Source organism: Molothrus aeneus, chromosome 1, assembly GCF_037042795.1.
Source record: "Molothrus aeneus isolate 106 chromosome 1, BPBGC_Maene_1.0, whole genome shotgun sequence".
Taxonomy (NCBI): Eukaryota; Metazoa; Chordata; class Aves; order Passeriformes; family Icteridae; genus Molothrus; species Molothrus aeneus.
In genome coordinates this window covers 47,183,448-47,207,444 of record NC_089646.1, presented here as the reverse complement: position 1 = coordinate 47,207,444, position 23,997 = coordinate 47,183,448, and the positions used below count along the sequence as shown (strand labels likewise).

The 23,997-nt window shown below is 40.2% G+C and overlaps 1 protein-coding gene across 1 annotated transcript in view; it reads right to left on the bottom strand.

Annotated features, from left to right (window-relative positions):
- Positions 1-462: 462 nt before the first annotated feature.
- Positions 463-23,997, bottom strand: part of NPSR1 (neuropeptide S receptor 1) — a 59,105-nt gene continuing 35,570 nt past the window's right edge. The window contains exons 4-10 of the mRNA XM_066572101.1: positions 20,360-20,463; positions 19,943-20,036; positions 15,191-15,392; positions 6,605-6,681; positions 5,850-5,939; positions 3,547-3,727; positions 463-3,422 (exon numbers count right to left, since the gene is read on the bottom strand). Coding sequence (XP_066428198.1) covers positions 3,329-3,422; positions 3,547-3,727; positions 5,850-5,939; positions 6,605-6,681; positions 15,191-15,392; positions 19,943-20,036; positions 20,360-20,463 — 842 coding nt within the window. The 3' untranslated portion in view covers positions 463-3,328. The remainder of the gene's footprint in view (positions 3,423-3,546; positions 3,728-5,849; positions 5,940-6,604; positions 6,682-15,190; positions 15,393-19,942; positions 20,037-20,359; positions 20,464-23,997) is intronic.

Genomic DNA, 23,997 nt, shown 5'->3' with positions numbered 1-23,997 from the left:
AAAATTGGAGATGTGTAAGAATAATTTTTATTTTTTTTGTTACTCTGTGGAAGTCAAATCATTTGGTGTCATCTCAAAAAGTGTAATTATATTTGTATGAAAAATATCTTTCTAAAAGAGCCCCAAACCTACAAACCACAAACTAATGGCTAAATTTTTCTTTTCTTGGACTGATAATGTCTGCACCTCTTAGCACTGGTTTGGCAGTGTGCAGGAGGGTGAAACACGTTTCTAGGTAGAGTTTTGCTTTGATGCTCTACCATGGTCACAATGGACAATGTTGAATTTTGCTGCCTTGCACTAGTTTTTTCAAAGTAAAAACAAAAAGAGGAGACAGAAATCTCCGAGGCAAAACCAAACTGAAAGACAAAATGCAGCTTTACACTTTTAGCAAGAGATGGAAATCTGGTCCAAGAGAACTGAACTTTAAATTACATCAAAAATATCCAAAAGAGAATTAAATAGCTTTTTCATTCAGATTTTATTTGAAACTTGCACTGAAAGCATACATGTTTTCTTGGATTAATGTTAGTTTGGAAAGTATCCTAGTCCTATGCTGTTTGATGTGACTTCTCTGAGAGATGAGTATCTGATTTTTCATGCTTCTCAGGAATCTACAGTCAAACAGGACTTTATCATCACACAAGGCTTTATGTCCTAGCAGTCATGCGCATGAATATTTCTGTTCACTGTGGGAATGTCAGAAGGATCTCACAGATGCCTCTTGAAGTGTTAAAGCTGTTGAAAAGCAGAGCTGCTCCTGGGCTGTCATGGACAAGCCAGATGGGTGCCCTCTTTTTGTTGTGTTCAGTTCCCCTCTCTGTGCAATCAGACCTCGACACTGAATTTTGCTGCCTCCTCCTAAGGGTGGGGTCTGTTGGAGCAACTCTGGCACCTTTAAGCAACCAAACAGCCAACAAATGTGGGGTGAGTTGCAGACAAAGAATAAGAAATCTACTGGAGACAGATGAAATTCCCTAAATTTCTCTTCCCTGGAGACAAAGGAGGACTGTGCAAGTGTTTTCCAGACTAATGGAAAAACTCAGCTTTACAACAGAAGATGTGGAGAATAGAAAAAAGGTAGTAAAATGCCATCTCCTGCACAGTAAGAAAGCAGCATGGAAAATAAGATGAATTATTTATTTCTGTATTTAGGCAATTATTAAGCACTTGCAAGGGATGCAGACAAAAGCAGTGTGAGGCCATTTAAACTGAAGGATTCTCATATGAGGAAAGGCATCACAATCATGTCCAGAGGAAAAATGATTAAGAGCAACTTGTAAATGGTACATAGTAGAATAATGAATGAAACAAAAAGCTGTTTCTTTGAAAATAGATTGATAATGACTTTATTTCAGTCCGGAGTCCAACATAACTCATGCAAATGCTCAATTTAGATGGATGGGATAATTCATGTGGTGACCCTAGTGACTATTATGTAAATTTTAGTGGGATTGAGTCATACTAAATTTGCAAATCAAAGTACTGCTCAGAAATGCTATCTGATTTCCAGGTATTGAGTCTAAAAACTCCATTAATTGTTCAAAAGTAGGTAGTGAGTGTACATTTATCAGATGAAAAATCTAAAATCTACAATCTATGAAGCTTAAACAAAGCAGTCCAATTTTAGGAAAGTTATTACATGCCCATGGGAAGAAAATATTGTCTTGTTCTTATATACAGCCTATCCAAGGTCACTGCAGTAAAGGCTGCTGCAGATTCATAGTTTTAATTAAGCAGTAGCAAAATTTAGACATAGAGTCTAAATAACAGAACTTCATGGTAATAAAAAGAGATACCTTATTTATTTTCCTGAGAACATAAAGCCCCATGATTTTATATGTCTCCTACTTAGGAAAATGTATTTTTGTAATATAGGCAATTATAAATAAATTTTATTCAGTTCTTGCTTTACAGGGAACAAACTCATTGCAAAAGATCATAATAATAAAAACCCCTTTTTAAACTGAGTCCACTTAAGCAAAAATAATTTTTTCCACTGAGCAGAAACAAACTCAGTTGCCATACAGCTGGTTGGAGTGCATTTTTAATACAAACGCTTCAAGCTGCCTTGTAGTAAAATGAACATTGAAGTTAATATCACCCCCCCCCCCCCACACACACACCTGCATGAGAAATTTTTTCTTATTTTTGAGAGCAGTGTGGTGGGAAGATACCCAGAGGGCTGGGAAAGGGGATGCCCAGGTGTTTGGGCGCTCAGCAGCAAAGTTCTGCCTGAGCATTGGTCCTCTGTGAAATCTATAATGAGTTCACAAGACTGGACCAAAATAATCAACAGATTATTTTTTCTAAATGTAATTCGAGTTTTGTGGTTTCGCTTGGGTCTTTTTCCAGCTCTGAGTTTGTGCAAAGATGTGTGTGGTTCCCTGCATGATTTAAGTGACAAGGATGATTTACAGTGGTATGGGATAGGGAAATGCTGCCATGTGGGTGGTGAGAAAGACCTGCACTGGCTAAGTGCCCTGCATGGCAGCTCCCCATAGGATCCTGAAGAAGCTGCTCAGGGCCTTTGCCACAGAAGTGTGGAAGGATCTATATGTGGGGTGCACCATGGGGTCTGGGGAGGGCTGGTGAACCATTCAGTAGCCCAGAAATAAATGGTTGTCCAGATGTGTCATGTGTGTCCTGCTGGGACAATGGGGTGCCACTGATGTGCCAAGGTAGGACAGCAGGGAAACAACACGCTGGAAGGGGAGGAAGAGGTACAGGGACAGTGCTGCTGGTGTGATCTGAGAAGCTGGGCCAGGTGATGTGGCAGGCACAATCTCAGCCACCCATTCCCCTCTTCTCTGGCTATAATTTTGTAAGTGGCTCCGTATGAAACCCAGATATAATTACACAGAGTGACAATGGTGTTTTCTCATTGGGAAAGTGCTTGTGTTTTCATTTTAGCTGGGGTCCTTGCTCTGTAATTGCTTGTAAACACTCTAGTGGTTATAAGAGCCAGATGGTGCAGTAGATGGCTTTTAGTGACTCCTGAAAAATAGAGAAGACTCTGACTAGACACCATTTACATTTTTTTTTTCTGTTTGGAGCACATAGATTACAGCTTGCTTTAAACAGAGGGTCAAGATGAAACCTCACAACAGAGGCATGCAAACCTCTCATACTGAGCTTGGCACTGGCAGCGTGCAATTGGTGAGGCTGCATTGCCCACCCAAAACACGTGTGCTGCAAGGTGCAAGGAGCACAAGGTGCAGGCTCTTGCCAGTCAATGTCCATCCACTTCACCATGCACAGGGCTTGTGGGGGACCTCTGTTTTCCTCTGTACAGGTGTCAGTGTGGCTTTGCAGAACATTGTCTGCGCTAGATGTATTCTGGTTTTGACAGGACTTGCATCTCCTGCCCTCCATCGCTCCTTTCCCGGAAAGTCCCCCCCAGCCTTTGAGTTCTTCTTTCCCTACAAAAAAAATAAAGAATGGTCAGAATTAAAGGAGTCAAAAATAGTTAATCAGTTTAGGGACTGTGTTTATGTGTTCCCTCCCTTCTTAGGGGTAGTCAGAGTGACAGTAAAGGAGCAATACTCAGAAGGGGGGCAGAGGCTGTTGCTGAAGAAGCAGTAGATGAGGGGGTTGACGGCACTGTTCAAGGCTGGCAGGTTCTGAATAATCACAGATGCGTAGAAGCGCTCTTTGGTCTCAGGCAGTATGTTGAAGTTGTCCAGGATATCAAAAAGAAAGTAAGGGCTCCAACAGAGAATAAATGCTGCAGACGAGACAGAGAGAGGAAGAGCTTGATACTGGGTAGTTTAGCAATTTAGGGAAGTAATTACACATTCATGAAGCAACTGTCATAACACATAAATATTTGTTCATGCAAAAAAAAACACCTCTCCCCATTCAGGATCTTATTTAAGAGAATAGTTATTAGATTGTGCTTTTATTTGTCTTTATTTTTATTTTAATGCCTATAAAATATATTATGTGTGTTTCTCTAAGTGTTTAGAGTGCTCCCTCTAGACATATTGAGACACTTCTGAACACTACACAACACATAAAGGGTAAATAGGTAGCCAGTTAAAGCATCATCAGTTATAGTGAAGTGCTCTTTTAATGGTCCCCAGAGTGAGCAGCCAATCTAAATGTACACACAGCCAAAGTGCTGCTCCGTGACAGCGCTGCCTGTCACAGCCACCTATTAAAATAATGTTCTCAAACACCCAGGAGCAAGGAATAACACCCTTTCACACTGCATTATGGCAAACCAACATGTCACTTGGCATGCTGGATGGAAACACTGTGTACATGGAGTGTGTGGGAAGATTCTCCTGATTTCCTGTACTGCCATTTGAGAGATGAATTTGAGGAGGGGAAGAGAGGACTGTACTGCTCATAGCCTCTGCTTTTGTTCAGAGGTGATAGGGAAAAAAGGTTAGCCACGGATCTAGCTTTACTTGCAGGCATAGGGAATAAATCTGTCTCACAAATTTCTATGCTGTCTCTTCTCACAAAGGCCTTTGATTCAGGATTTGCATAGAAATGCTGGGACAGGCAGTTCACTCAACTAAGTCATAAATATCTGGGTTGCAAACATACAGGTAATTGTGAAATCAGACACATGATGACATCCTGACTCAGATGAGACAGCAGAGTAACCCCGTGCCTGTTTTCTTGTCTCATTAATCAGAATTTCTTCACTGGCAGTCAGCTGAGTGCTCACTAAAAGTGCAAGGAAGAGGTAAGCTCCCCTCCTGTTTTCTAGAACAACCAAACAGGAGATGTCTGTGCATAGATATATGCAAACTAGCAATACACAGTGCCAGAGTGTGGATCATAGCACTCACTGTGCAGAATTTTATGTGGCTTTAAGAAAATCCATGGATGTTAGGTGTCAATCTGTTTGCACATCAAGAGATACTGGGTGCCTAATATTATCAAGGTCTGCTGAAATACTTGAGCATCCATGTGAACTCTCAGCATCTGATGGCCTTGCAGTAGTAGTTGTGTCTGCCAAAAGCTTTCTCTGATTGCCACGCAGAAAAGTTCAGATGCAGAGAAGCTGTTCTTGGGCTTGTGGAAAATATGAATCATACTGGCCTCTCTCATGTCTGCAGATGCTGCCACTAGACAGTGAGCTAAGCTACTCAAGTAGCTGTTATCACAATAGTCTCCAATCTGGATTTTGCAGTGTTGGAAAGAGTAGCAATCTCTTTTTCAGTGTCAAGGGATGACTGTCAGCCCTTGGGAGTAAACAGTTTTAGTTCCTTTCCTGCATGTCTCTGGCAGCTAATCACAAGCTCTGTGTGATGCTGCCTTTATTTATTGAGATAGAATATCAGCCTCCTAATTGCATCAGAATAATGTCATTTCCCTGGGAGACAGAGAACACCTGCACTAAGTCATCTGCTGCCCAGTTGGGAAAGGAGAGCTCATTCTTTCCATCTGGGCAGGCAACACACCTGTGACATTAAATACAATTGCTGCACATCTCACCTTTCTTCTTTCCCTTGCATCACCCCAGCAGCTCACAGGCCATACAGTGTCTCTAACCCTAAAATACAACTCAGTTGCCAAATCTTTTGATAGTCTAGTTAGGAAAGAGATGTTCTCTTCCTTTCTTCCTTTTAGACATTGTGTCTTTACTTTCTTTATGTACGCGAGGGGCTGTGCATCTAATTTAATTCAAGGGTTATGTCAGATACCTAAAATAGAAACATATCAGCCAGAAAAGAGGGGAAGGACGGGATCAGAAGGCAAGTCAGGTGTCTGAGTAAAGCTCCTTCTCCAAGCTATCTACTTTGTCTGCTGATGACAGAGGTTGCTGAGGAAAAGCAGCTTCCTAATGTCAGCATCCACCCTAGCTCCCAGCTCTGGGGCTTTTCACTTACCAAGGATAATTACAATGCTGTACTTGATCGCCTTTACCTTCGCCCTGGATATGAACCCACGGCTGGTGTAGCCACGGGAGGTTTTGCCACCTGGGAAAAGAACAGTTCAGCTAGTGAAAGAACAGGACTGGTGTGTGGATGTGTCAGTGTGTACCTTGACAGGCAGGACAGGAATACACAATCTCATCTTTCCCTGGTGTCACTTAGGACCTCAGTAGTTCCTGAAATTTGGACCTTCACAAGTCAATCAAAACCTGAGCCACCCAAATAAAAGGGAAAAAGTAGGCAGAGTAGATCTCCCCAAAGCATTGAGGCATGTGCAGTCTTGGGATGGAATACTCTGATCATTTTATAACTTTCTGTGGCCAGGAATTTCTGATCCTGAGCAAAATTTAGACTTGCAAGGACCTGTGAAGACACAGAAAAAGTGTTGCTGAGTATATGCTAGGAAAAAACTATTCTGGAAATGAACAAATTTCTAGGAATAGGAATTCTAACTTCTAGAATAAGTAGTTTTACTTTTTATTAATTTTCTCACAGATGTTTCCTATTATGCCTCTAAAGAGAATTTAGTGTCAAAGGAAAGAAGGTAAATAATGTAGAAATGAGTTATGAATGAACAAATACAGAAACCCCATTCCCACCACAGCAATGAGGGCCCAACATGACATGTGCATGTCCAAGCACTCCCAGATTTGTGAGGATCAGCTGGAATTGTATCACAAAGCTGGAGTCACAGGTATGCTGAGACTCACCAGGACAGCTGGATATGATGACAGCCTGAGCTTTGCTCTTCATCCAGATGGTTCGAATCACAATTGAGTATATGACACTGCAGAAGGGGAAAAGTTGCTGGTATCAGGCACAATAAATTTAACAGACATCTGAGTCTTGTGCTCTAAGAATATACTTGTCCATGTGTAAGGAGTTCACAGAGGTGGTGGGACTGCATAGGAATAATAATAGTAAATGACAATAATAATAATAAATATGATATGACTCTCCCACAGTACTTTTCTGTACTGAAAAGAAAAGTGAAGACTTTTCACTATGGAAGTACATATGGTTGTCCTGGCTTTGTAGATGTCAAATTTGAGGCTCAGAGGAATGTAGTAATTCAGCCAAAAAATCTTTCAGGCAAGAGGTCATTGGTGATTTTGAGCCAGCCAATGCCAAATCCATCTGAGTATCAGCCCTGCAGCACTAGCTCTAATGAGGGAAGCAAGGGAGGGACCTGGTTTTGCTGTATGTACACTTCAATTTTGCTGTTACTTTTTGGATATGAAGCTGGTGAATAAAATTTCGCCCTGGGGAATTTGATAAGGGCAAGATCAATCAGAAATGCAAGTAAATACAGCAGTGCTCAGTTTTGGGTCTCAGTATCCAGTGGTGGAAATCAAGGAGAACTGAAGTGTCAGATAAATGGGAAGAATTAGATGATTCAAAATCGGATCCACCACAATTTGCATATTTAGAGAGGTTTATATACTTTCAATAGGAAAGATGAAAATGTCCTAGTACACAGTGACCTTGCATAGTTATGGATGCATAGTTATTTCCCTGTGCAATAGCCAATCTGGACTTCTACTGATTTAATATAGAATAGATAAAAATAATTCCTTCAAGATGAAGAGCTGTTTAAACCCACCTCCTGCTTGAGGATGTTAATTGTCATAAACCTTAGTGGTCCTTATGTGAAATAGGTGCAACAAAGGACATAATTTCAGGGTGTTTTATAGAGGAAAAATGTGTCTTACTGTTATATGGCTTATTTTTGTTATCAGAAGAGGCATTATACTTATTAGTCCTTTCAGACTGATATATGAGCCTTTCCTACACCACCCTCAATCACTAGACACTCTTGCAAAGGCAGAATTTGTGCTCAAAAAACTATGAAGGTTTGGAGGTTTCCCTTTCTGTGGAAGTCTGAGCCATCTGGCTTCCAGGCTCAGTAGGTGAGAGCTACAAATTCAAGGTGCAGTCTGGGCTGTGCAGCGGAGCAGTCATGTCCCTGCCCCAGCGAGGGGTTTGCTCACATCTACCTACAGCTTGGACTACAGCTTGCTCTCCTTAATCCCTTCAAAAGTCCAGCTTGGCTCCCAGCTGATTTGGACATTTTCCTTTTATCTCCTGCCTTTTCAAGAACCTGTTTATTTAACAGCTCATACACTTGAAACTCGAGAGTTTCTTTGTACTTTTTACAGACAATGGTGGAAAATTCACGTACATTTCTCCTTTGATTGTTCCAATGAATCAGAATGTATTATAATGATAATTGTTGTCATCTCAGAAATCTTACCAGCTCACTCTTAAAAGTCCTGTTTCTATTTTCTTCCTAGCCTGCTGTCCCTAGCCTGACCTCTTTATTTGCAGCTGAGACAATGTCCTTTCTGATGCAGATTTTCCTTTGTCCAGCAGGAAATATTCAGAGTTTCTTAAGCATCAGGACAAAGGAGTCTAACTCTGTAGTCAAAATATCCTTACTTTCAGCCAAATGCCAAATAAGGATTGAATTATGAAGCCAGGCTTCTCACTTGCTTTGCTTTGATCCCAGAATTTCTGCCCTCTTGGCTGAAGATTGGTAGGGGCATGTCTTTTGCCAGCTACAGTTACATCATCTGTCTTCTCATTGGCATTTCACCTGTGAGATTACTTGCTGATTCGTTTGAATCCTTAATTTTTAGAGCTCCAGAGGAAAGTTGAATTCTTGTTTTCATCCAGCAGCTTAACAAAGTGCTGCCAACATAGTGGATCTGTGTCAGTATTTTTGCTTCTGTTCATCTTTCTTTTCTCTGTAGCTGAAGCCAATGGAGTCTTCCTTATCAAGACTGGACTAGAGGTGGTGTAAAGCTGCTCAGGGTGGGCGTCAGGAAAGTTTACATGCTAGGTAGATTTCTGAGCAGTTCTTGTGCCAGCCACAGTTATTCATTTATAATTTGATCTCTCTGGGACTCCAATTTGTAGTAGTACCTGACCCTTTTCCTTTATTTTTTCCCCAGCAATGTCGACACGCAGCTGAGAAACTGCACTTTCCAGAAATGAGTTACCTAAAGCATAGGATTATAACAGGCAACTGCATGTGTATTTCAAAGCCACAGAAGTAAAAAGAGGGCTCTTATGAAGGAGAAGTATTTTTCTTACAAGGAAAAATCAGCTTTTTTCAGAATACATTTGTAGCTCCTTTTTTTCTTGTAAAAGGCAGCTGGAGGAGGATCCAGAAGTTGGTCAAATGTCAAAGAAATTCTCACTTGAAAAATGAAGTAGCAGATGAGCAAAGAGTAACAGGGAACAGATGACAAACTGGTATTCAGAGGAGTGTTTGGAAATAGTCTGCGCTATTCCAACCATATCCTAATTTCTGATCCCTTCCTCTGGACTCTGAACTGCTCAGCCTTCACTACCAAGATGTAAAAGCATGTGGTACACACTGCCACAAAGCTCTTTTTTTAACCCTTGTAACACACCTGCATGCTGCTGGCCCTTGTCTCCACTGAAAGCACAGGGAGGTGTGATGTGCAGCTCTGGAGGTCCAGGTGTTGTCAGGCTTCTTTGTGTCTCTAAGTGCACAGCACACTGATCTTCCAGCCCAGGTTGTAGGTGAGAGACTAATGAAAGGGTACTAAGGTGGAAAAGTCAAACCTGGATGGAAAATTCATCCAAGGCATTCTGAAAAGTAGCTGCTCAGGCTTTGAAGACCACAGGATAGAAAGGACATGCTGTTGATCTGAAAATGTGATGATTTTTCTAACACTGATAAAACGGGTATCTCAAGAGGTCGGAGAAAAATACAAAAACATGGCTCGCATTAAGGGTGTATCTCAGAAATGAAATTCTTTACATCTCCAAAAGCTTGATCCAAATTTTAAAGGATTAAGAGACATGTTCATCATAGCCTGCTATTAGTTAAATGGTGTTGTTTAATATGCCTCATTGGTAATTACAGCATTTTTTATCCATGTAAATATGTAACTTATGGTTAGTCATACAAATGCAACTGTGAATAATCACACCCCATCTGTATTTTTAATTCATAGAACACTTTTTTTTTTAAATAAAATGTCTTCTGGTAAAGCTATGTATTGATATTAACAATCATAAGTGTTATTGATCTGCCCACTCTTTAAATGTAGATTTTTTGGAAATAAATAATTGCACTATGAGGGCGTCCCACACAGCCTCAGTATTTTCTAGTAAAATGAGCCTTCACCATGGCAAAAGTGCACTTAAGCTCCCTGTTAATTACTTCTATTCATCATCCAGTATTGCCTATCGTTCCCTATACTTTATTTGTGCAAAGTGATGTGGCTGCTTTGTTTTATGGCAGCTAATTTACAGCCCTATTTGTCTAAAGAGCAAAGTAACCTCATCTGAACAAACCATTGCAGCCACATGTAATGGGTCAGTGAAGAGATGGACAGATACTAGAACGTATGTGCAAGGTCCAGGGTCTTAGAAATGGAAATTGCAGGCAAAAAAGAATGGCCTCACTGAATCAAGTTCAAAAAATGACCTTTGGTATTTTTATTAATAGCATTTCTAGTCCTTTTATTTGATTTAATTTAGAGAAATACCTTTATTTAATCTATTTTTATTTCATTACAATGCCTTGGGTTTAATTCCATATTTTTCCTTTTAGCTGATTTTAGGTTTTTTTCTCTTCTAATTATTTTTCAGCTTCTCCAAAGCAAATGTTCTCTTTGGAGTTCAGATTTTAAACAGCAGATGGATATCTTTTTCCTGGTGCTTCAAGAGGAGCTTTAGCAGTTTTTTTTTTTTTTAAAACATGAGTTTGCAATTATATTAGGTAAATGTCTATGTATTATATTTCTAATTTTAAAATATAAAAAATATATTTAGCAATCATGAATAACAGCTAAAAAGTTCTAAATTTCTGGATACTCAAGTGCCAGAACATAATTATGTTTTGGCACAGAGTAGCAATGCAGACTAGAAACACAGTAGCTCTTCTGTTTCCCCATCACAGGTTCTGAGGGGCCCAGGTGCAAATATTTGCAGGAGAGCAGTGTGTAATCTTGATTTGAGCCATATTTAACCTCTGTTCAACAGTGCCCCAGAGGTTTTCAACAATCACAGATACCATGTCAGCTTTACTTGGTGTGTTTCGGGATAGAAGAAAAGGCTTTGGTTATAGCTGCTGACACTTGTCCCAGAAGAGGAGAGAGCTAATTACTGCAGGTTCCCTAATTACTTTTTTTGAATCTTCTGCGGTTTCATAGGTTGATAATATCAACTGCAGAAGAAGTGGTAGAATAATGTAAATAAGAGGGAGCAGGCCAAATTTTTAAGCGCTGTATAGAAATGCCTGACTCAGGATCTGTGGTTCTTCTTGCACAATACTGAGACAGTGGGGACAAGGGAAGTTTTAATATGAAAAGAACAGATATTCTCCACTTTTTTCAGCTCTCAAAGATATCCACACACTGGGGTTAAAAATACCAATCATAGCTTTTCATTTTCTTTTCATTATTCAGGTCTTGTTCATTGGTATTGTAATCAGATAAAAAAAACTTGCTGAAAGACCACAAGCTTTTTGATAACTGATTGCTGATTCTCTAGTTGTGAAGAAGTGGTAGGAATAAACCTCAGAAGTATTAAGGTCTTTCAGGCTGTTGCAGTTTTCTCCATAAATTACCTTTCTATACGTACATTTTTAAAAAAGCAGGGAGTGAGGGGGAGAGAATGCTGCGTTCTTCTGGTTCATGTTTTGGCTTGGAATCTGTAGAGTTTGCTCACACCACATCTGGGGGTTTAGCTTGTCAGTGGAAGGGTTTTTCATGGTGAGCATAAGGTTATCAGCTAAATAATTCATTCCATGGGCTGCAGTGTTATGAATAACACAACTCCTGTGAGTTAGTTGAAGGCTGTCAGGAACACATGAGATCAGCTCTACAGAGAGAGCTGAGAGCTGTGTGAGAGAAGCTTAAAAGATGATGGTGTCTGAACTGTAACAAGTGAAAACAGCTCAGCCAAAGCAGCATATCTAGTGTGGAATTAAGTCCTGCACCTGAAAAGTATGATTTTATCCTTTGTATGCACTTCAGATGAACAGCACCAGAAAAAGTGCTGTCATCAGTGAACCGCTTTGCTCTAGAGGTTAGGTTTTCAGCAGATTCAGGCAGCAGAACTAATTAAGAATTAACTCTGGCAGCCAGTGTCCCACATTGCATCAGACACCTGCCATGCAGTTAAATCAGAGTGCTTCAGCAGAGAAAATAAAGTAGCTGTGCAAACAATATGAATTCTTGCAGAAAAGGTTTAATTTTTTTCTTTGTGTGCACCCTGCCTTGCTTCCTCACTAAGTGTGGTGTATGGCTTAGCTTCTGGCTTATATGTATTCATGGCTTCTTCTACTGATCCTTGACCTTTCAGTTACACATTTATGGATCTTCTCTCCATTTTTATGTTGTGGCCTTTTTTAAATAACATCTTCGGCTAAAGGTCATTAAATTAAAAAAAAAAAAAGCCTTCCTAAATTTATTAAATAACACCTTTCATTTTATAAATAATCTCTTGTACACAACTGGAACATACGTGATCTCTCTCACCCTTGTGAAATAGCATCTCGTTTATCATCAAACCTCCTGTGCATCTGAAAGTATTGGGTGGAACAAAACTTTTACAGAGAAACTGAGTCCCAGGGGGTATTAACAGCCATTCCTGCTGTTCTTGAGCCACATACTGCTTACCAGAGTATTTGTATGCTGCAGCCACATCAGGTGGATTAGCTTTAAACTCCTGGACTCCCAATGATTTTTAAAGGAATAGATGTCACACCTTCAGGCTATGTTGCCAGATGTTTTACAGATACATCAGCTGGGAAGCTGCAACCTTCACTTTTATGCTTGAGACTTAAAAAAGTGTTCTAAAAAATAGCCATTTCCTTCCAAATTGCATGGCGTTTTTTCATAATGTCTCTGCTGACCTTGCCCTGTAGCTAATCCTCTTTTTCTGTGGTTTTAGACAATCCTCTCTGTTCTGAAGAAAATAGTATCACTGACAACTAGAAATAAATAAGCACAAAATAAATCCTTCCCTGCACCACTCCCCTTCCTTCCTTCCAGTGCCAGACACCAATTTGGACCTGTCAAAAATCCTTCTTCTGCTGGCAAGGACACAGAAGCATTTGTGTTAACAAACACTGAAACCAGGAATGTTTCTGGGCAGGTGATGGACACTGTGCTGCCCCTGGCTCCAAAACCAGTGGTTTTAGCTCCTGTCCTGCCATAAACTTCTTGTGAGAATGTTGCTTAAGGTTAAAGCCACAAAAAATTTAGGATGTTTTATTCATGTGTCAGATGTCAGGGCAATCTCATGAAATGCCAGTTTCACTGCCTTTCTCTTTCCCCTCATGTCTTCATCACCTTCTTGCTTCTGGGGATTTACTGTAAAGCAAGTCACAGAGCTGATCTGGTTTGAATATCTTTCTTTGGCAGGGAGGAGGGGAGCATAATGTCAGCAGCTCTGAAATATTTATTGCTCTGTAGCTTGCCTTTTCTTGCCAAACAAGTATAGATGGTGTGTAAAAGGAGTGGCTGGTCTGTAACAGAAACCATGCAAATCTATGTGTATGTTAGAGTGTGAAAGAGATGTTTCACACACCTGTGGAATGACTGGTAACTGGGCAGGCTGTGGGATTTTTTTTTCCTGAAACACTTAAGATACTGGCTAGAATTTCCCAACTGCTGCCTATTTGAGAAAGCTCATAAAAGAGCCCCTTTCACAGTAACAGCCAGCCTCAAAATTTTCTAGTGCCATTTCTTTTCACTGTTAAATTGCTTTCTGTTTGTGCAGTGTATGTTTATTGATTTTGCTGCTACTGCCGGGCTGCAGATCTACCCACATTTTTATTTACATATTCCCAAGAATATTTTTTTTGCATATTGAAAACTAGGTTGGCTTTCAGAGACAGGAAAACATGCAGAGAAATTATCCCACCTAGGAAGGATAACTTGGGAGTAGTTTTTCCTTTCTTCTCAAACTTTTCTTTAAGGAAAACTGTCTTAATTTTTTTAATTATATCTATGCAATCTGGCACAAAAAATGGAAGGTTTAGTGAACCGACATGTTATGAGAAATGTGTAAAAATCATCCCTTCTCTCTAGGGAGCAACACTGGTCCATTTTGAATCCATAACAAAAAGTCAGCTAGATGAGTTCAAGAACCACATGGTTTTGATTCTATCAGAGATAAACTAGTTGCCATTAAAAGCTGCAGAAATTAATCTCTGTGATAAAACAGTAATAAACATCAAGGTTATGTAGTCACTCCTGTCATCATCTAGAAGAGATCAGCCTCTGAGCACCCCACTCTCACCCAGGGCACTAATGAGCAGGGAGCTAAGGGACGCTCATGGCTCATCACTTGTTGGAAAAGCAGCTGGACCAAGAGATAAATCCAAGGGACATTGCAAAAATAGTTTTTCTCTCAGAGTCCAAGCAGCAAATTATGGGGGGAAAAAAGGAGTCCCAGCAAGGCTTTCTTGCTGCTGACAAGAAGAGATGGACACCAAGAAATACAACTGTAACCTTGCTAGTGAAAGAAAGAACAGTAATGGCTCTGAGAACTGTCACTGACACTGGCAGCATTTTGAGGCAGTTAGGAAGCCTCACTCCCCTTCCACATCTGATTTTGGCTGCTCTTTTGCATTGGTGACTCCTTGTGGCTAGTTACCTTCTGTTTCACAGCAGCTGAAGGCAGTGCTCTAGAGGGAGACCGATCACTAAGTCTGCGATATTGATTGACTTCAGTTTTATACAGTTTCTGCAGATTGTCTTTGTGATTTGAGGCAAATCAGTCTCAAATATCTGCTTAGGTTTCCTATTACAAAAAAGGAAGAAGTACATTTGTTCCTATTTTAGGAGTAATTGGCAACTACTTGGAGCACTTGGAGATTTCTTTCCCATCCTGGTGAAGGAACCCTTGTTGAGTATTGTGAAGCTTGAGAGCACTTCAATTTAATTTTAGTTTAATTAGTGTTAAGTGCAGTTTCCTGTTCTTCTATTAAAATTATCTTTTGTCATAATGGATAAATATTCATACTGGTTTTATAAAGATATCTTTCAAGCCTGAAGCTGTGGAGATAAGTGGACACACTTAGAGATTCATTCCTTTTTTCAGAGAAAATGTTTCTGGCTGTTAATACCACACAGAGAACACCCAGGGCAAGTACATGGACCCGTGTATTATGTGATAAAAACCAAAACAGCTACGCAGCAGGTATGGAAATGAAATTGTAATGAATGACTAGAAATTAAAGCATTAAGCTGATTGCACACTTGACAGCATTCACCACACATTTGCTGACTGGGCTTTGGACTTACCTGATTATGATCAGAGGAATGAAATACACCAGGAAAGCCACAACTGTCATGTAGGGGATCCAGTAGGAGTCATCAGGCCAGAGAGCCCAGCACTGCACTTCCCCATTTGAGAGCTGCCGTTTCCCAAAAATAATCAGAGTGGGTATAGAAAACAGGAAGGAGAGGCCCCAGGCCACTCCTATAAGCACTTTTGCCTGCCTTTCTGTGTAACAGAGTCAAACAGACAGTGTCAGTGGGGTTGTTGGTGAGAGTGAACCCTTGCAGCACTATTGACAGAAAGGCAGGGAGGAGGAGGAAATTCTGTGAAGAAAGGGAATTTTAGGCTGCAGCTGGCTGGTGCTGAAAAGACTTCAAAGGAGAAAAAGGATTTCATCTCTTTCTCATGATAAATTGTCATGTCATTAGAAGCTTGTATTTTGCAAGTTTTATTTAAGGATGCTTAGGGCCTGTTGAATCTGAAACACTCTGAGAAAGGCACTGGTCAGGGTCAGCAAATCAGAAACATGAAATGCAAATGGTACCTCTATGCCACCGAGAGAACATCACTTATGGATGTGAAGGACCTCAGACCTGCCCTACTGCATGCCTAGTGATGCACCTTGAAGTGAGAAAGACTGCAAAACATTTCCTATGAGGAAAAAGAAAATGCCTCAGTTCACGATCAGAACAAGATTGCACAACCAGCTGCCTTTAACTCCATCTGCAACTTTACTCACCCAAAGAATCAAGGGCCTGAAGAACCTGGGTATCTCCTGCCCTTCTCTGTGTGAGGGTGTGGATCAAATTTAGCTCCTGCTGATGAACCCAAGCCATGCCAGGAGTGGACTGCTAACCACAAGACAGTGCAGATGACGGTGCTCAAGTGCCCAGCCCTGTTTTTATCTACTGCAAAATACAGGAATTGGGAGATCCTCCTGGACTTCATGGTGAAGAACAGGAGCTAAAGGACCTCAAAACCTCCAGCAGGTTTGGGCTACTGCATCCTCTTGATTTCTGGCCACTGCCAAGTGAGGAAAAGCAAGTGGGAAACGAGGTGACATCTGGTGGCACCCACAAGATTTTGTAAATATCAGTGGGTTGGAGCAGAAAGTTCCAAGGCTTTAATTTTCAAAAACCTGCATCTTCTGGCTAAAATCCAGTTAGCTCTAGCTGAAAAGTGTGGGGAAAAAGGGCTTATCTGTGGAGTACCCATGGTTATCAGTGACACTTATTCCTCCTCAGCCAGTTTGCAAGAGGAACATATGGGGACAGATTTTTTTTTTTTTAATCTGGGAGCTTTAGTGTTCAAATACTTTATTGTCCTAAAAAACACCCGAGGTTGTGTGTGAAATCAAAAACCACTTTAAATTATGCATATCAAGAAGAATGTCTTTCCTCCTTGAAACTCTAAGAGCAATACAAAAGCATGTGGGCGAAACATTCAAAAAGTAATTTTATGCTTTATAAAACATCAGTTGCAAATACTCAGTTATCCTGCTCATTTTTAAATGCTACCCACGTTCAGGAAAGTATGGTCTTGCTAATCTAAGGCTTAAGGGAACTCTGATGACATCTGCCTAAGTGAGAGGGTTAGATTAAGGCTATAAATATTGTACAGGCAAAAGAGAACTGTGAAATTTCCCAAAGCATAAGGGAATAGACTTAGCAAAAGGAATATTAAGAATAAATTTCACAAAATATTTCCTCACAGAAAGGATATTTCAAATGTGAGCTAACTACTTAAATTGCAATCATGCGAGCCTCAGTGTTTTTCTAACTAAAAACGATCAGAGCTGGAAAAGAAATCTTTTTTTTTGTACTGTATATTGAACAGAACTGGGCAATTTGGGTTGGGCAATAGAGCTATTTCTCTGTGTTTCATAACACTTTTCCTGCAATGTTAATTTATTTTTATTTTTAAATGTCCCTTGCATTTGGTAGAATATGGCCTTGCTAGTCTAAAGGGTGTTACAGAGCACTGATAGGTAAGCAGGTTTTATAAGAATAATGTCAATTTTCTGCCTCACCAGCAGGACTTTTTTTATGCTGCATTTTTAATAGTTGCTCTAATATGCTCAAAATGCCAGTAAATCACATAACTAGAGCTGTATCAGTTATAAATGAAATCAAACAAATAACTTTTGAAATACAATATTCTATTGAACCAGTCTGAGAATTTTCCTTTAGAGCTTTTCAAACTGTGGTGGCCAAGACTAACTCCCAGGGTTGGAGTGGGAACCTCAGCTGTGAGCTCTGGCTCTGACTCTCCTAACAGATGTTTCCTTGTGACTGTCCCCTTTGCTCTGCTCCCACCACCCACCACCCCTGCACTGTGACAATGGGTTTGAGAACATCTCTCTGCTCCCAGCAATATGGGAACTTTGCTTCTTGCCATCAAGAATGTAATGTAAATGTAATGAATGTAAAATGCTATGCAATCCTTTGATAAACTGAGTGTTACCTTAAAATTAGGTTTTAAACCCAGAGAGAGCAGAGCTGTTCCAGATTCTCAGTGACAGCACTGTTTTCAGCCCAAAGCCCCACAGGGATCAGTTTACACCTTTTTGGGTTTTGTCATTTTCTTCAGCAGTTCTTTTTTCACCTGCTGTTTAGTTTGTATGTTGTTTGCATATACCTTTCCAAGATGATGAAGTATTCATAAAATATTTTCTGCTATAACTTCTCAGTTTCTTTTCTTTTTGATCTTTATTTTACAAGTTTTTCTTAGTACCCTTTTGGTTGTAGAATTAGGTGTCTCATAGTAAAAGCTTTATGATTAAAAGGCATTTTTCTTTCCCATACTGCACTTTCTCTGGTCATTTATATATTTGAAATGTATAAAATATTCAGCTGTTGAAGTTTCTTTTCTTAAAAACCATGCAAAGAACAGCTCATTGCAAATACTTTTTAACAGGACTTGAGGCTAGTAACTAAACCACAATTTTAAAAAATTGTTTGACATTTTCAAAGTGGAATGTTTGACTTTTTTTTTTTTCTAAAATGATATTTCAAGGCTACATGGAAACATAATTTTTCAAATCAATAAGAAGAAAGAACTCTTTTGTTTCTTGATTGAAGGATTTTGGGGGGATGAGTGTTTCATTTTGCAAAGAAATTTGCCACAGGTTGACTCAGAACTATTCATGAAGTTCCTCTGTGTCATCACCAATGACAAAGATTTGTAAATCTCTTTGTTCTCCATCTGTAGAATAGCTAAGAGGGCATTTCAAAAGCGTCCCACACAGCACCTCTGCAAGGAATACCTGGATGCAAAAGGTGATTATTTTATGTACGCTCCAGAAAGTTGCTATGTTAAATATAACTCTCTAGAGCTTTCTTTTGGATTTACAGCTCTCTTCTTTTTTCCTTTGAACATGGACTTTGCTTGTGCATCAGTGTGTAGCCAGACCTTGCAAGAGGCAGATGGGTTTTGTCAGTGTTCTCTCTGCTTGTGACCTTTTTCCCCTGACCAGAGCTGCACCCAGCTGATGATTTTGCTACCCTCAACTGAGGCAACATCTGCTTTTCTCCAGTTAAAAAAAAAAATCAAACAAAAAAAACCTTTATGGTCTAGGTATAGGAAATGGGATTTTAAAAAGGCTTTTATGAAGATTTGAAGTGATTTTTCATGGGTTCTTTTTCAACTTCAAAGCGCTTTTCAAAGATTACCCATCGAATTCTTTACTATACCCAGGTACTAATTTAACAAGCACCACTTTTTCTGTGCCATGCATGAAGAAGAAATGCCAGCAGGTCTGTCCCACAGCTCATCCTGCTCAGCCAGCAGGTTTATGAGCCCCCACCCTGCCTGGTTGATGAGCCCTCCTGAAGGAGCTGTAGAGCAATGTCACCCCTCCCAAAACCCACTGGGAAAACCTTGATATCCATCTCCCTGTTCTGAAAGAGTTGATCCACACACTGGGGAATCTAAAGCTAAATTTCACACAAGTTTTTGAAGCTTTCAGACCTTAACATCTGCCAAAGCTGCGCACTGTCTGAGCTGCGATAGACTCACAGGTTTTTAAGGCCAGGAAGGACCATTAATCTGAATAGACCCGTCTGGCAAAAGCCATCATTACTCCAAAATAAGAATGATATTTGCATCTGATTAAAGCACAGCCTCCAGACCTCACAGCTCTTGTAATGTTTTTCTTCCTCCACACCTGCAATTTCTGTTTCTTCACTCAGTGCAACATTCTTAACACCCCACTTTGGCTCTGTGGGGAAGAAATAATTTTGTTTAAACTCTACTGCTAAGAGGTCAGGATGTATCCGAGTGCTGTAAAACAAACTGAAACCAAACAGAGGAAATTATAAGAAACAATAGATATCCAAACTTATATGCTAAGTCTTTTGAACATACATCAAATTATTTTGTGAATTCTCAGTACACCTTTCATCCAAGTTATTTTTTAATGTGAATAAATAGACATTATAGATGTTGCAGCTCCTACAGTCAGTATAGTGGAACAAGGGATAGCTTTCGTCCATTAAAACCTTCTAAAAATGCTGGAATATAATGAAAACCATTATACTTTTAAAAATGTCATTTCATTCTTTGCTAACACAACACTTATAAAAACTGCTGAGGGCTAAGTGGAGTTTAATAAATCTTGAAACCACAGCTACTTCATCCTTTGGAAAACTGTAACAGAGTTCAAATGTAGCTAGAGCAGGAATGAATAATTCATAGCAACAAGGTTTAGAATTTTGAGAACTAAAAAATTACCCAATAATGTCTACAGCAATAACAAGGTACTGAAATTCTCCTACCTCCTTGCAAGAACTTCATGGGGTAAACTATGGCGTGGTACCGGTCTATGCTTAGTGACACGAGGACGTAAGTTGAGGCATAGAGAAGGACCACCTGGGGCAGAAAGTATAACAAGATAACAGTTGAGACACATCTATTGCAGAAAGTAATGTCAGTGTGAACTCTGAACTAGGAATGTTTCAAAGCTTACTGGGGAAAAAAAAAGAAAAGGAAATCCCCCCACCCCCTTGTATATTCACCCAGGTATTTTTCCTTTTTCTTGTCCACAAAATTTAAAATACTTAATATGCTTTAATGTGTTTGACCTTTAAATGAACATTTTCAACATTTAGCACTTTTGTTGCTAGAAAAAATTCTACGCAGGGTTTTTGTCAGAGTTTATTGTTATGGGGGCACAAAGCACGAGGTTTTTGTACCTGGAAGTAGCGAACGACCCTGCAAACGATATCAGGGGCCATAAAATCTCCAGTGTAGCGCCAAATGATGTCAGTCATTATGTTGATGAGTCCTGTGAATGAATCTACAAAGAAATTAAGTGAAGAAGCATTGGAAGAAACAAATACATCACTTCAGGTGAATCCCAGAGGCAGGTAGGACCCTTGGGATGTATCAGTCCTAGGGGCAGCCAAGCCATGACCACTCAGCCCAGTATGCCAGAGGAGCTGGGAAAACCTCAGAAAACACCCCATAATTATTTTTTAAGTGTGTCAGCTTGATTACAGCTGTGACAAATACTGAACCACTAAACCTCCTTTATTCTTTATCTGTTATTTCACTTTTAAAAGTCCCCTGCGAAATCACCTGGAGTGGCAACCAAATGCTGCTAAAGTTAGTGGAAATTCTGTCAGGAGTTAATTTGCAAACTTAATTAATTAATGACTAACTGTGCCTTGTCAGCTTGAAGTTAACCTACTTATGCCTTTACTTTTATATTTGCCAAATAAAATACACCTCAGGCTATTTCTTCTTTTTTCTTCTCCATTTTTTTCTCCTGCAAGAAAATCTAAAGAGAAATTCCAGCCTTTGTTCTGTTTCTTATTGAACAAGTGAGTGCTCAGAGAGATGCAAGTTTTACAAATGAATCACAAGAACTGGTACTCCTGTTTTACACACAGGTAATATTAAGTTTTGTCTTCAAAACCAACTTCTCTCACATGGACAAGATAAATGTTTTCAGTGCAGTCCATGGAAGAAAATGTGTACCAGTCCAATGTCCTGCCACTTCAAGTAATGTGTCGTGTTGCTCTTCTTGCACAGATTACCACAAAGCGAGAAAACAGGTTAGGAAAACATTTCATGCAATTTTCAGGACAAAATCAACAATATGAAGAAAACACTTCAGTCTATATTAAAAAAAAAAAAAGTGTTTCATTTTGCTACCACCATTTTACACATTCAGAAACCATCTCTAAATTTTGGTGTGATAAAGATATTTTAACCCCCACATCAGAAGATTTTGATTTGAAATGTATGCCTTTGGAAACAAGCTATTTCAGCAATTTTTTTTTTTTTTTAGAAATAAACAGTTTGGGTCAGTATTTCCAAGCAAACAGGCATGTGTTTTGCAAAATAGATTACTTCGAAGCCCTTTGAAATTACAGAAATTTCAGATATTCCTAGTTGAAAATTGAGATTTCAGCTTAATGCTTCAGAAAAAGCAACCTGGTATGCTTCAGTGGAAAATCAGGGTTATTTTTTCTGTATCAGTAGTCCTTTATCTCCTCATTTTCTTCTTTCATTTATCTTCCTCTTCAAGTCTCAGTTCAAAATTAAATTAGTGTAACTACATTGCCTCCCTCCTTATGACTACGGTTCAATTAATACTGGTTTGCTCTTTATTCTCGCAGCCTTTTCCAGCCCCATTTTCTCTCTCTTGTCTCTTCCCCTGCCTCCAGAGAGAGGCTGGATCAGAGGCAATCTCCAGAAGGAAGTCTGTGGTTTGAAACATTATGTTAAATATTGTTCATTGAGTAGGGTGATGGGCCAAGGAAGGATTGTTTCTCTGATGACTACAGTGGCTTTAAGATTTTACTGAAAAGACTGTAGGTATATAATTAAGGCGGTCTTTGAAAAAAACCACACAGTTTAAGTGTTTCAGAAAGTGAAGCGCATCCTCCAGCAGTGGTTCCAACCGATCTCTTTCCCTTGCCTTACCCCTGAATTATTGATTCATGTTCTCTCTCTCTACAGTAATGAAATATATATTGGTTCAAAGTATTGCACATCAATAGAGCTTCACCTCAGGGCATCCTCCGGCTTTTGATGGTCTGAGCATCTGCCAAGCAGGTGCTAAATCAGGGCTCAGCTTTCCTCGGGAGGGGGAGGGCGCAGAGGCTGCCCTCCCTCCTGCCAGTCTCGGTGCTCTGAAGAGGAAAGGGAGGGAGAAAGGACAGCACCTGGGTTATCTCCTCATTCCCCTCTCCTCACGGCCATCTTCCTATCTCTTTTCAGTGCATGGGAGAGTGCTTTAGAGGTGCACCCTGCAGCTGTGGTGGGAGATGGGACAGCATCCTGGTGCTTTCCTTCAGGTAAGCAATTTGGCAGTCCCAGGCAACACACTTTCAGCTTACACCTTTCAGCTTTTTTGCATCAGGTGTGTGATTTTTAACCTGTGGATGGCCCCCACTTCACTGGAGATGTGATGGAGATCCGTAGGGAAATGAGCCTTTGTTTGACTCAGCCCGAAAATACTCTCCAGGGTTGCCCTCCATGCATCCCACTCGTGCAGCTACCAGCCAGTGCTCAGGCTCAGGAACCATGGCAAAGTTTATGCAGCAGAAGCAGATGCCTCTCCAGAAACACGGAATGTGGGTATCAGCTCTGTCCTTTTCATGCTACCGGTCTCTACCCACTGTGTGTCATTACCTACAAATGTATCTATAGCCTTAAGTACTTCAGGAGCTTTAAAGACAACTCAGAATTGTCATTCCCTTGAGAGCCGTTGAGTGAGGTTTTTCAGGTGACTGCAGAGGCTTTTAAATGAGGCTTAAACTTCACAGCTTTTTTTGTGCTGGCAGCCTCAGCTCCTCTCCCCCAGCAGTATGTTTTAAGAGCTCCTTGTGCTGAATTTCAGAATTGTGGAGGGCTCAGCATGAGCCTCCAAGCACGTGCCCCTGAACACAACACACACGTGTGTACCAAAGCCAATGCACCCAGCTGCCTGTGTGGGCCAAATTTAGTTAGATTTCTCAATGCCCTTTAATTATAGAAACATTCTCCCACTCAATGCCCTCATGCCCTCCTCAGGTTTTAGGAATATCTCTTGTCTTTTCAATCCTAAATGTACCAGACTAACTTTTCTCAGAGGATCCTTCAGTCCTCTGCTGCCTGCTCCAGAGGATATTTCTTATCCCATCTCTACAAAGGATCAGGCTCTCTCAGTATGAACACACATGTCTCGAGGGTTTGTCCTGCAGAATTTACACAGGACCACCAAATAAATAATTTGCTTTGTGCTGGTCATCAGACAGCATAAAGGGAAAATGCAGCAAGCCTACAAATTATGACAAAGGATTGCTTGATACTCTCCAGAGACACAAGTACCTACTGCAAACCTTTATTAGTGATTTAGACACTAAATGTGCTGCTCATTAATCTGTTCTCTTATGCTCATCACACCTTCAATAACTAGACTTTATATTTTTCACACCTTCACAGCAGTTTTTCTTACAAGCCTCTTTTTGTACAAAGCCCTGACATGCCAGCACTATAAACCTGGTACAGAGATAATGAATTGCCAGCAGACCTTTTGCCACTGGTAGATGAATCCTTCTCACCCTTGTATCATCTCAGATGCAATTATATCTATGACCACAGCATCCTGAAATCCTCATTTGCCGTGTAATTTGAATTGCTGTGGTAGAGGTCAGTGCGTGGAAGTCAGCTGGTTTCAGCAATGATCTCAGCAGATCACACATTCCCTGGCTGCTTTTGGCAAGCTTGCACCTCAAACCGTGTCACTGGATTGCATCATTGCCATCCTAAGTGGTGAATGTCAGGTACACAAAGCTGACATAGCCAATACATTGCTCTAAACCTCAGTGTCCTCATTACT